The 13,734-nt window shown below is 42.3% G+C and overlaps 1 protein-coding gene across 1 annotated transcript in view; it reads left to right on the forward strand.

The window, feature by feature from the left end:
- Positions 1 to 6,669, forward strand: part of NSUN3 (NOP2/Sun RNA methyltransferase 3) — a 75,611-nt gene extending 68,942 nt beyond the window's left edge. Inside the window, exon 5 of the mRNA XM_072621682.1 lies at positions 6,529 to 6,669. Coding sequence (XP_072477783.1) covers positions 6,529 to 6,583 — 55 coding nt within the window. The 3' untranslated portion in view covers positions 6,584 to 6,669. The remainder of the gene's footprint in view (positions 1 to 6,528) is intronic.
- Positions 6,670 to 13,734: the final 7,065 nt, after the last annotated feature.

Raw genomic sequence — 13,734 nt, forward strand, 5'->3', positions numbered from 1 at the left:
CGGCTTCATTCTGTCATCAGATTCCATAGTTCTTTCTCTGGATGTGGAAGGCATTTTGCCTCAATAGTGCATTGGAAATTATTTAAGTCCTTGCATTGCAATGAAGTACTAAGTCTACCAGAAAAGTTCCTCACACACTGTGGTTCTTGTTGTGTATGACGTTCTTTTAATTCTGCTCCTCTCACTCAGCATCAGTTCATATAAGTCCTCCCAGGCTTCTCTGAAGTCTTCCTGTTCATCATTTCTTGTAGCACAATTATATTTCATTACCTTCATATACCACAATTTATGAGCCATTCCATAATTGATGGTCATTCCAGTTTTGGTCACCACAAAAGAGCTGCTATAAATATTTTTGCACATGTGGGACCCTTTCCCATTTTTATGATCTCTTGGGGATACAGTCCTAGAAGCAGTATTGCTGAGTGAAAGGGAATGCACATTTTTGTAGCCCTTTGGGCATAGTTCCAAATTGCTCTCCAGAATGGTTGGATTAGCTCACAGCTCCACCAAATATTAGTGTTCCAACTCTCCCATATCTTCTCCAACATTTATCATCTTCCTGTTTTGTCATGGTAGGCAATCTGACAGGTGTGATGTGGTACCTCAGAGTTGTTTGATTTGCATCTCTCTAATCAATGGTGATTTTGAGCATTTTTCTCATATGATTATAGATAGCTTTAATTTCTTCCCCTGAAAACTCCCTGTTCATGTCCTTTGACCATTGGTCAATTGGAGAATAACTTTTATTCTTCTACATTTGACTGAGTTCTCTATATATTTTAGAAGTGAGGCCTTTATCACGGACACTGGTTGCAAAAATTCTTTCCCAGTTTTCTACTTCCCTCCTAATCTTGGCTGTATTGGGTTTGTTTGTGCAAAAAGTTTTCAATTTAATGTAATAAAAATTATCCATTTTGCACTTCATAATGTTCTCTATCTCTTGTTCAAAATTTTCTCCATTCTTCATAAATCTGATAAATATACTATTCCTTGCTCCACTAATTTGTTTATAGTATCAGTCTTTATTGCTAGATCATGTACCCATCTGGACTTTATTCTTGTATATGGTGTCAGGGTTTAGTCTATGCCCAGTTTCCACCACACTGTTATCCAGTTTTCCCAGCAATTTTTGTCAAACAGTGAGTTCTTATCCCAGAAGCTGGGGTCCTTGGGTTTATCGAACAGCAGATTGCTATATTCATTGACTACTGTGTCTTGAATGTCTAACCTATTCCAGTTGTCTACCCCTCTATTTCTTAGTCAGTACTAAGTGGTTTTGATGATTGCTGCTTTGTAATACAATTTGAGATCTGTTAGGGCTAGGTCACCTTTCCTACCATTTCTTTTCATTAGTTCACTTGATATTCTAGACTTTTTATTCTTCCAGATGAATTTTGATATTATTTTTTCTCATTCTAGAAAATAATTATGTGATAGTTTGATTGGTGTAGCACTGAATAAGTAAATTAATTTAGGTAGAATTGTCATTTTTATTATATTGACTTGGCCTACCCATGAGCAACTGATGTTTTTCCACTTACTTAGATCTGACTTTATTTGTGAAAAAGTGTTTTGTAATTGTGTTCATATAGTCCCTGGTTTTATTTTAGCAGGTAGACTCCCAAATATTTTATAGTGTCTACCTTAGCTTAAAATGTGATTTCTCTTTTTATCTCTTGCTGTTGGACTTTGTTAGTAATATATAGAAATGCAGATGATTTGTGTGGGTTTATTTTGTAACTTGCAGCTTTGACAAAGTTGTTTATTATTTCAAGTAGTTTTTTACTTGATTCTCTAAGTATATCAATATATCATCTGCAAAGAGTGATAACTTAGTTTCTTCTTTGCCTATTCTAATTCCTTCAATTTCTTTTTCTTTGCTTTTTGCTACAGCTAACATTTCTAGTATTATATTCAATAATAGTGGTGATAATGGACATCCTTGTTTCACCCCTGATCTTATTGGAAATGCATCTAGCTTATCCCCATTGAATATAATGCTTGCTGAAGGTTTTAGGTAGATACTGCTCATTATTTTATAGAAAGTTCCTTTTATTCCTATGCTGACTTGTGTTTTCAATAGGAATGGGTGTTCTATGTCAAAAGCTTTTTCTGTATCTATTGAGATAATCATGTGGTTTCTTTTTTTTATGTTAATTTTACTTTTTTTTCAGTGTTCTACAATCACTACCATAAAACTTAGATTGTTTTTTCCCCTCCCTCTCCCTTCCCACCCCGAGACGGCATACAATTTTACATAGGTTCTATACATACATTCCTCTTAAATATATTTTCATTGTGTAGAAGAATTTAAATGAATGGGAGAAATCATATAAACAAACCAAAATGTAGAAGAAAAGAAAATGATCTGCTGCATTCTGTGATTGAATTCCAAAGCTCTTTCTCTGGGTATGGAAGGCATTTTGCCTTAAATGGCCACTGGGAATATTTTTAAGTCCTTGAATTTCAACGAAGTTCCAAGTCTACCCCAAAAAACCCTCACACACTGTGGTCATTGCTATGCACAAAGTTCCCCTGGTTCTGCTCAGTATCAGATCATATAAGTATTTTCAGGCCTCTCTGAAGTCTTCCTGTTCATCATTTCTTGTAGCACAATAGTATTCAATTACATTCATATACCATAATTTATTCAGCCATTCCCCAATTGATGGGAATCCCCTTGATTTCCAGTTTTTGGCCACCACAAAGAGGGCTGCTGTAAATATTTATGTACATATGGGACCCTTTCCCATTTTTATGATCTCTTGGGGATACAGTCCTAGAAGTGGTATTACTGGGTCAAAGGGTATACACATTTTTGTAGCCCTTTGGGCATAGTTCTAAATTGCTCTCCAGAATGGCTGGATCGGCTCACAGCTCCACCAACCATGAATTAGTGTTCCAACTCTCCCACATCTTCTCCAACATTTATCATCTAATTGTTGTATCATGTTAGCCAATCTGATAGGTGTGATGTGGTATCTCAGAGTTGTTTTGATTTGTATCTCTCTAATCAATAGTGATTTAGAGCATTTATTCATATGATTATAGATAGCTATAATTTCTTCCTCTGAAAACTGCCTGTTCTAGAATGACTTGTATTCTTGTACATTTGACTGAGTTCTCTGTATGTTTTAGAAATGAGGCCTTTATCACAGACACTAGTTGCAAAATTTCTTTTCCAGTTTTCTGCTTTTCTCCTAATCTTGGTTGCATTGGATTTGTGCAAAAACTTTTCAGTTTAATGTAATCAAAATTATCCATTTTGCACTTCATAATGCTTTCTATCTCTTCTTTAGTCAAAAATTCTTCCCTTCTCCATAAATCTGATAAATACACTATTCCTTGCTCCACTAATTTGTTTATAGTATCAATCTTTATACCTAGATCATGTACCCATTTGGACTTTATGCTTGTGTACCGGATCAGGCATTGGTCTATGCATAGTTTCTGCCACACTTTTATCCAGTTTTCCCTGTAATTTTTATCACACAGGGAGTTCTTATCCCAGGAACTGCGATCCTTGGATTTATCAAACAATAGATTGCTATATTCATTGACTACTGTGTCATCAGTACTTAGCATGTCCGAGTTGTCTACCCTTCCATTTCTTAGCCAGTACCAAGTGGTTTTGATAACTGCTGCTTTATAATACAATATGAGATCTGGGAGAGAGAGGCCACCTTCCTTAGCATTTCTTTTCATTAGTTCCCTTGCTGTTCTGGACCCTTTGTTCTTCCAGATGAATTTTGATATTATTTTTTCCAGCTCTAGAAAATAATTATGTGATAGTTTGATTGGTATGGCACTAAATAAGTAAATTAATTGAGGTAGAATTGTCATTTTTATTATATTGGCTTAGCCTCCCCACAAGCAAATGATGTTTTTCCACTTACTTAACTCTGACTTTATTTGTGTGAAAAGTGTTTTGTAATTGAGTTCATATAGTCCCTGGATTTGTTTTGGCAGGTACACTCCCAAGTGTTTTATAGTGTCCACCCTAGCTTTAAATGAAATTTCTCTTTCTATCTCTAGCTGCTGGGCTTTGTTAGTAATATATAGAAATGTAGAAGATTTGTGTGGGTTTATTTTTTTGTAACCTGCAACTTTGCCAAGTTGTTTATTATTTCAAGTAGTTTTCACCTGAATCTCTGGGCTTCTCTATGTATATTATCATATCATCTGCAAAGAGTGATAACTTAGTTTCTTCTTTTCCTATTCTAATTCCTTCAATTTTTTTGACTTCTCTAATTGCTACAGCTAACATTTCTAGCACCATATTGAATAGTAGTGGTGATAATGGACATCCTTGTTTCACCCCTGATCTTATTGGAAATACATCTAGCTTGTCTCCATTGCATATAATGCTTGCTGAGGGTTTTAGATAGATACTGCTTATTATTTTATGGAGAGTTCCCTTTATTTCTATGCTCTCCAGTGTTTTTAATAGGAATGGGTGTTGTATTTTGTCAAAATCTTTTCCTGCATCTATTGAGATAATCATGTGGCTTCTGTTAAGTTTCTTGTTGGTTTGATCAATAATGGTAATAGTTTTCCTGATACTGAACCAACCCTGCATTGCTGGTATGAATCCTACCTAATCATAATGTATTATTCTCAATGATAAGTTGATGCATTCTTTTTGCTAAAATCTTATTTAAAATTTTTGCTTCTATATTCGTTAGAGAACGTGGTCTATAATTTTCTTTCTTTGTTTTGGCTCTTCCTAGTTTAGGTATCGGAACAATATTTGTATGATAAAAAGAATTTGGGAGGACTCCTTCTTCCTCAGTTTTCCTAAATAGTCTATATTGGGATTAACTGTCCTTTAAATGTTTGATAGAATTAAGTTGTAACTCCTTCTGGCTCTGGAAATTTTTTTCCCTCAAGAGTTCATTGATGGCTTCTTCAATTTCTTTTTCTCACATGGGCTTATTTAAGTACTCAACTTCCTCCTATGTTAATCTGGGCAATTTATAAATTTTAAAATAATCATCCATCTCATTTAGATTGTCGAATTTACGGGCATAAAGTTGGGCAAAGTAATTTGTAATTATTGTTTTAATTTCCTCCGCATTGGAAGTTACTTCACCCTTTTCATTTTTGATATTGGTAATTTGGTTTTCTTCTTTCTTTTTTTAATCAGGTTGACCAAAGATTTATCAATTTTACTGGTTTTCTCCTAAAACTAGTTCATAGTTTCACTTATTGGTTCAATAGGTTTTTAATTTCAATTTTATTAATCTCTTCTTTGGTTTTCAGTAATTCTAATTTGGTATTTACTTAGGGATTTTCAGTTGGTTCTTTTTCTAGCTTTTTCAGCTGCATGCTCAATTCATTGATCTCTTTTTCTATTTTATTCACATAGTCATTCAAAGATATAAAACTTCCCCTAAGAATTGCTTTTGCAGTATCCCATAAGATTTGTAGGTTGTCTCATTATTATGATTCTCTTGAATGAAATTGTTGATTGTTTCTATGATTTGTTGTTTAACCCACTCATTCCTTAGAATTAGATTATTTCGTTTCCTATTAATTTTTGGTATTTCTTTCCATGGTCTTTTATTGCGTATAATATTTATTGCATTATAATCTGAGAAGGATGCATTCACTATTTCTGCCTTTCTGCACTGGATTGTGAGGTTTTTATGGGCTAGTACATGGTCAATTTTTGTATATGTGCCATGTACTGTTGAGAAAAAGGTGTATTCCTATCTATCCCCATTCAATATTCTCCTGAGAGCTATCATATCTACTTTATCCAGAGCTTTATTCATCTCCTTAAATTCTTTCTTGTTTATTTTGAGGTTACGTTTCTCAAGTTCAGAGAGGGGGAGGCTGAGGTTTCCCACTAGTGTAGTTTTGGTGTCTGTTTCTTCCTGTAACTTCCTTAACTTTTCTTCTAAGATTTTGGATGCTGTACCACTTGGAGCATACATGTTTAGTAATGATATTGTTTCAACGTCTATGGTGCCTTTTAGCAGGATATAGCTTTCTTATATGTTTTGATTAGATCTATTTCTCCTTTTCTGTGTCTGAGATTAGGATTGCTACCCCGATTTTTCTTACATAAGTTGAAACACAATATATTCTGTTTCAGCCTTTTACCTTTATCTTGTGTGTATCTCCTTGTTTCAGATATGGTACTTGTAAACAACATATTGTTGGATCATGGTTTAATCCATTTTGATAGCCCTCTCCATTTTATGGGAGAGTTCATTCCAGTCACATTGACAGTTTTGATTACTAGCTGTATATTTCCCTTAATCCTCATTTCCCCAATTTATGTTTTTAGTTCTTCCTTCTCTTCTACAAGAGACTTTTAATACTTGACCACTGCCTCCCTCAGTCTTCCTTCTTTTCTTTTAGCTCACCTCCCTATTACTTCCCTTTAAACTTACTGCTTCATCCCTCCCTTGTATATTATCTTCCTTTTTCTTTCTGCCTTGCCCTCCTACTGTCTGTACATCTAGTTAGATTTCTATAATTACCTGAGTTTGTTATTGCCTCCTTGAACCAAATCAGGTATGGGCAAGGATCTGAGCTTGTGCTCAGCTCATGGAGAGACTTCCTTCAATGAGAGGAAATGCAAATCTTCTGTACGGAAACTGCTCTATATCTTCCCATGTGTGGAAGCAATGGAAACTCATGTGAGAAATCCGAACCTGAGCCAACGTCACACTCAAATACCTTCTAGATGGAAAGAGATTCAACAGCTCCTTTGAAAGACATAAGCCAGGAAAGGGATGAATTGTCAAGGAAAGAATCTTCCATTTCTGCAGGCTTTAGAGGAAGGCGCTGAAGAGGGGAATGGGACATGATGTCAACATGGAGGCTATCACTTTGAAGAGGGTAAGTGTTCAGTGGAAGGGAGTTTCAGAAACTAGTCTGGGCGTCAGCACTGAATCTGCTTGGATGGTGATGATAAGGAGATAGAGAAAGCAGCGTGGCACAAGCCTGTTGTTTGCAGAATGTTGATTGGAATGCCCCCTTTGCTGCTTTTGTCTGGTCTTTCTGTGTGTGCCTTGAATGAGCAAATATTCCTTGACTTCAACCTTGGGCTCCAGTAGGCGACCTTTAGTTTGTTTTGCGAGGACAAGTTCTGCAGTTTCTCAAGGGCAAGCCTAATGGCTCCCCTTGAACGCATGGCAGGGCCGAATGCCTATATGGGTATGGTATCATAATGCAGTAACTGTTAGAGATTGCACTGAGGTTGTCCTTTGAATGTGACGATGTCTGGGAGAAAGCTACTTTGAGGAGGGATGATGAAATGGGGATTGGCCATCATCCACAGCTTTTTCAAGTTGAGGATGTACCCTGGTGGGAGAAGGAGAGATATGGGGATTGTCAGTGGCTCTTTAAAGAGGGCATGGGTAAAAATGATACTACTGGTCTGAAATGCATTTCCTCAGGAAGATCACTAATCCTCCTGATAAGGTATTCTTTCTCTTTGTTCCACCGCCAGGCTTTCCGCCACACTGTCCAAGTCCACCATCTCTGTCAACAGGGGAATTGACCGAGGGTTGACAGGGGATGCACCCTGTTGGCAATGAAATGGGGCCTTTCCAGCTTCGCAGAGAAGACGTATTGTGAGCTTTGATGGTGGTTCGCTGCGGTGTCCAACGAGAGTGCAGGTAAGGCAAAAAGTGCACCCATCACCTGCCGCATGTTCTGGCAGAGCAGCTTGACCCGTTCCATGCCATGGAATTCTCATTCCTGCCGTTCGAGCAATTCTGCTTCCCTGGCCACGGAGAAGTGCATTGCAAGGTGCAGCAGCCACAGGTAAGTGCCAGGATCTGGGCTTGTGCTCAGCGCATGCAGAGCCTTCTTTCGACGGGAGGCAAAACCTGTCTTCCTTGCTTCACTCGATCTGCATCCTCCCACGTGCGTGGAAGCGGTAAGATGTCGTCTGAGCCATCCCAAGGTGAGCATGCCTCCCAGTCGACTATCTTCTAGTTGGAAAGAGATTCAACCGCTGCTTTGATAGCCTTAAGCCACGAGAGGCAGGAATTGTCAAAGCGATATGTTTGTGCAAGTGGCAAAGAGAGAGCCCAACAGGCCTCCAAGTATGGTCACGTGTGACTGGGCGTTGCACGCCAAATGGCCTCTTTGGATTCGTCAGAGAGACTGCAGCTGAACAGCTTTTCCACTATGTACCTCTGTGTTGCACGGGCCTCTTTACGTTCTTGTTTAGAGGTGCTGAGTTTTTGTTTTCAGCATTGTCTCCTGTAAACTTTTGGTTTACCAAGTTTCAGAGTCCTTTCTCCCTGCCATGCTCTCACAAATGTGTGAACCACATGACATCGTGTCTTCAGATACCAGCACGTGAAGCTCACTTGCCTGTCAGTCATGGTGCCAAGAACAAGTGAAAGCGATACGATGAATCCCAAAAAGGAAGAGAGCGAGAGAAGGAAAGACACAGCAAAAGTACATTCGAATCTACCTTCCGCCTCCACGGATGTGCTCCTTGATGGGGAGGGCGTCTTCAGTCATGTGCCTGTGCGAGTTCTCTTGTGCCCTCGCGTTTGTAAGGAGAGTGAATTTCATGAATGATGCGGTCCCACGAGGTTGTTGTTACTTTGGACGGTCCGGTCCTCCTTCCTGTCAAGTCACTCAGCATCAGTTTGCCTAAAGGGTGGCAGATTTTGGAGACATCTGAAAGAAGCTCTTCAACCATTTCATTCAAATAGCCTTCTGTGCAGTCATCACCTTGATTTTGTGGTTCCTACGTGTGAAGCAAGTGGTTGGGCAATCGGTGCCGTGTGAGGTGATTCATGCAGCAGCAGTGAAGGCCGTGCTCTCTTCCCTGTAAGTGAGCCTATTTCCAATCGTTCCTTCTGTTTCACACGGGCCCTCAACAGTCTCGTTGAGATGATGGGTAGCAGCCTCTTCCTCCTAGGCACGGAGAAACTTTTGGACTTCCTTGAATTTGTGTCTTTTAGTGAGGGCAGGAACTCCTGAAAGCTGGCTTCTCTCAATTTACCCTGTATAGGTAATGCTGCAAGACACCAGTTTTCTCTTCCCAAAGTGCAATGCTGCACTGATGAGTCTTGCTTTCCCTGCAGGCTTTAGATGAAGGTCCTCAAGTGGGGAATGGGACCTGATTTCACCATGGAGGCTGTCACCTTGCAGAAGGTAAGTTTTATAGGTGGATGGCAGTTTCAGAAACTAGTCTAGGCGTTAGCACTGAGTGTGCTTGGGTGGTGATGGTCGGGAGACAGAGGAAGCAGCGTGGCACAAGCCTGTTGTTTGCAGAATGTTGATTGGAATGCCCCCTTTGCTGCTTTTGTCTGGTCTTTCTGTGTGTGCCTTGAATGAGCAAATATTCCTTGACTTCAACCTTGGGCTCCAGTAGGCGACCTTTAGTTTGTTTTGCGAGGACAAGTTCTGCAGTTTCTCAAGGGCAAGCCTAATGGCTCCCCTTGAACGCATGGCAGGGCCGAATGCCCATATGGGTATGGTATCATAATGCAGTAACTGTTAGAGATTGCACTGAGGTTGTCCTTTGAATGTGACGATGTCTGGGAGAAAGCTACTTTGAGGAGGGATGATGAAATGGGGATTGGCCATCATCCACAGCTTTTTCAAGTTGAGGATGTACCCTGGTGGGAGAAGGAGAGATATGGGGATTGTCAGTGGCTCTTTAAAGAGGGCATGGGTAAAAATGATACTACTGGTCTGAAATGCATTTCCTCAGGAAGATCACTAATCCTCCTGATAAGGTATTCTTTCTCTTTGTTCCACCGCCAGGCTTTCCGCCACACTGTCCAAGTCCACCATCTCTGTCAACAGGGGAATTGACCGAGGGTTGACAGGGGATGCACCCTGTTGGCAATGAAATGGGGCCTTTCCAGCTTCGCAGAGAAGACGTATTGTGAGCTTTGATGGTGGTTCGCTGCGGTGTCCAACGAGAGTGCAGGTAAGGCAAAAAGTGCACCCATCACCTGCCGCATGTTCTGGCAGAGCAGCTTGACCCGTTCCATGCCATGGAATTCTCATTCCTGCCGTTCGAGCAATTCTGCTTCCCTGGCCACGGAGAAGTGCATTGCAAGGTGCAGCAGCCACAGGTAAGTGCCAGGATCTGGGCTTGTGCTCAGCGCATGCAGAGCCTTCTTTCGACGGGAGGCAAAACCTGTCTTCCTTGCTTCACTCGATCTGCATCCTCCCACGTGCGTGGAAGCGGTAAGATGTCGTCTGAGCCATCCCAAGGTGAGCATGCCTCCCAGTCGACTATCTTCTAGTTGGAAAGAGATTCAACCGCTGCTTTGATAGCCTTAAGCCACGAGAGGCAGGAATTGTCAAAGCGATATGTTTGTGCAAGTGGCAAAGAGAGAGCCCAACAGGCCTCCAAGTATGGTCACGTGTGACTGGGCGTTGCACGCCAAATGGCCTCTTTGGATTCGTCAGAGAGACTGCAGCTGAACAGCTTTTCCACTATGTACCTCTGTGTTGCACGGGCCTCTTTACGTTCTTGTTTAGAGGTGCTGAGTTTTTGTTTTCAGCATTGTCTCCTGTAAACTTTTGGTTTACCAAGTTTCAGAGTCCTTTCTCCCTGCCATGCTCTCACAAATGTGTGAACCACATGACATCGTGTCTTCAGATACCAGCACGTGAAGCTCACTTGCCTGTCAGTCATGGTGCCAAGAACAAGTGAAAGCGATACGATGAATCCCAAAAAGGAAGAGAGCGAGAGAAGGAAAGACACAGCAAAAGTACATTCGAATCTACCTTCCGCCTCCACGGATGTGCTCCTTGATGGGGAGGGCGTCTTCAGTCATGTGCCTGTGCGAGTTCTCTTGTGCCCTCGCGTTTGTAAGGAGAGTGAATTTCATGAATGATGCGGTCCCACGAGGTTGTTGTTACTTTGGACGGTCCGGTCCTCCTTCCTGTCAAGTCACTCAGCATCAGTTTGCCTAAAGGGTGGCAGATTTTGGAGACATCTGAAAGAAGCTCTTCAACCATTTCATTCAAATAGCCTTCTGTGCAGAGTCATCACCTTGATTTTGTGGTTCCTACGTGTGAAGCAAGTGGTTGGGCAATCGGTGCCGTGTGAGGTGATTCATGCAGCAGCAGTGAAGGCCGTGCTCTCTTCCCTGTAAGTGAGCCTATTTCCAATCGTTCCTTCTGTTTCACACGGGCCCTCAACAGTCTCGTTGAGATGATGGGTAGCAGCCTCTTCCTCCTAGGCACGGAGAAACTTTTGGACTTCCTTGAATTTGTGTCTTTTAGTGAGGGCAGGAACTCCTGAAAGCTGGCTTCTCTCAATTTACCCTGTATAGGTAATGCTGCAAGACACCAGTTTTCTCTTCCCAAAGTGCAATGCTGCACTGATGAGTCTTGCTTTCCCTGCAGGCTTTAGATGAAGGTCCTCAAGTGGGGAATGGGACCTGATTTCACCATGGAGGCTGTCACCTTGCAGAAGGTAAGTTTTATAGGTGGATGGCAGTTTCAGAAACTAGTCTAGGCGTTAGCACTGAGTGTGCTTGGGTGGTGATGGTCGGGAGACAGAGGAAGCAGCGTGGCACAAGCCTGTTGTTTGCAGAATGTTGATTGGAATGCCCCCTTTGCTGCTTTTGTCTGGTCTTTCTGTGTGTGCCTTGAATGAGCAAATATTCCTTGACTTCAACCTTGGGCTCCAGTAGGCGACCTTTAGTTTGTTTTGCGAGGACAAGTTCTGCAGTTTCTCAAGGGCAAGCCTAATGGCTCCCCTTGAACGCATGGCAGGGCCGAATGCCCATATGGGTATGGTATCATAATGCAGTAACTGTTAGAGATTGCACTGAGGTTGTCCTTTGAATGTGACGATGTCTGGGAGAAAGCTACTTTGAGGAGCGATGATGAAATGGGGATTGGCCATCATCCACAGCTTTTTCAAGTTGAGGATGTACCCTGGTGGGAGAAGGAGAGATATGGGGATTGTCAGTGGCTCTTTAAAGAGGGCATGGGTAAAAATGATACTACTGGTCTGAAATGCATTTCCTCAGGAAGATCACTAATCCTCCTGATAAGGTATTCTTTCTCTTTGTTCCACCGCCAGGCTTTCCGCCACACTGTCCAAGTCCACCATCTCTGTCAACAGGGGAATTGACCGAGGGTTGACAGGGGATGCACCCTGTTGGCAATGAAATGGGGCCTTTCCAGCTTCGCAGAGAAGACGTATTGTGAGCTTTGATGGTGGTTCGCTGCGGTGTCCAACGAGAGTGCAGGTAAGGCAAAAAGTGCACCCATCACCTGCCGCATGTTCTGGCAGAGCAGCTTGACCCGTTCCATGCCATGGAATTCTCATTCCTGCCGTTCGAGCAATTCTGCTTCCCTGGCCACGGAGAAGTGCATTGCAAGGTGCAGCAGCCACAGGTAAGTGCCAGGATCTGGGCTTGTGCTCAGCGCATGCAGAGCCTTCTTTCGACGGGAGGCAAAACCTGTCTTCCTTGCTTCACTCGATCTGCATCCTCCCACGTGCGTGGAAGCGGTAAGATGTCGTCTGAGCCATCCCAAGGTGAGCATGCCTCCCAGTCGACTATCTTCTAGTTGGAAAGAGATTCAACCGCTGCTTTGATAGCCTTAAGCCACGAGAGGCAGGAATTGTCAAAGCGATATGTTTGTGCAAGTGGCAAAGAGAGAGCCCAACAGGCCTCCAAGTATGGTCACGTGTGACTGGGCGTTGCACGCCAAATGGCCTCTTTGGATTCGTCAGAGAGACTGCAGCTGAACAGCTTTTCCACTATGTACCTCTGTGTTGCACGGGCCTCTTTACGTTCTTGTTTAGAGGTGCTGAGTTTTTGTTTTCAGCATTGTCTCCTGTAAACTTTTGGTTTGCCAAGTTTCAGAGTCCTTTCTCCCTGCCATGCTCTCACAAATGTGTGAACCACATGACATCGTGTCTTCAGATACCAGCACGTGAAGCTCACTTGCCTGTCAGTCATGGTGCCAAGAACAAGTGAAAGCGATACGATGAATCCCAAAAAGGAAGAGAGCGAGAGAAGGAAAGACACAGCAAAAGTACATTCGAATCTACCTTCCGCCTCCACGGATGTGCTCCTTGATGGGGAGGGCGTCTTCAGTCATGTGCCTGTGCGAGTTCTCTTGTGCCCTCGCGTTTGTAAGGAGAGTGAATTTCATGAATGATGCGGTCCCACGAGGTTGTTGTTACTTTGGACGGTCCGGTCCTCCTTCCTGTCAAGTCACTCAGCATCAGTTTGCCTAAAGGGTGGCAGATTTTGGAGACATCTGAAAGAAGCTCTTCAACCATTTCATTCAAATAGCCTTCTGTGCAGAGTCATCACCTTGATTTTGTGGTTCCTACGTGTGAAGCAAGTGGTTGGGCAATCGGTGCCGTGTGAGGTGATTCATGCAGCAGCAGTGAAGGCCGTGCTCTCTTCCCTGTAAGTGAGCCTATTTCCAATCGTTCCTTCTGTTTCACACGGGCCCTCAACAGTCTCGTTGAGATGATGGGTAGCAGCCTCTTCCTCCTAGGCACGGAGAAACTTTTGGACTTCCTTGAATTTGTGTCTTTTAGTGAGGGCAGGAAATCCTGAAAGCTGGATTCTCTCAATTTACCCCGTATAGGTAATGCTGCAAGACACCAGTTTTCTCTTCCCAAAGTGCAATGCTGCACTGATGAGTCTTGCTTTCCCTGCAGGCTTTAGATGAAGGTCCTCAAGTGGGGAATGGGACCTGATTTCACCATGGAGGCTGTCACCTTGCAGAAGGTAAGTTTTATAGGTGGATGGC

The sequence above is a fragment of the Notamacropus eugenii genome, chromosome 6 (genome assembly GCF_028372415.1).
Source record: "Notamacropus eugenii isolate mMacEug1 chromosome 6, mMacEug1.pri_v2, whole genome shotgun sequence".
NCBI lineage: Eukaryota > Metazoa > Chordata > Mammalia > Diprotodontia > Macropodidae > Notamacropus > Notamacropus eugenii.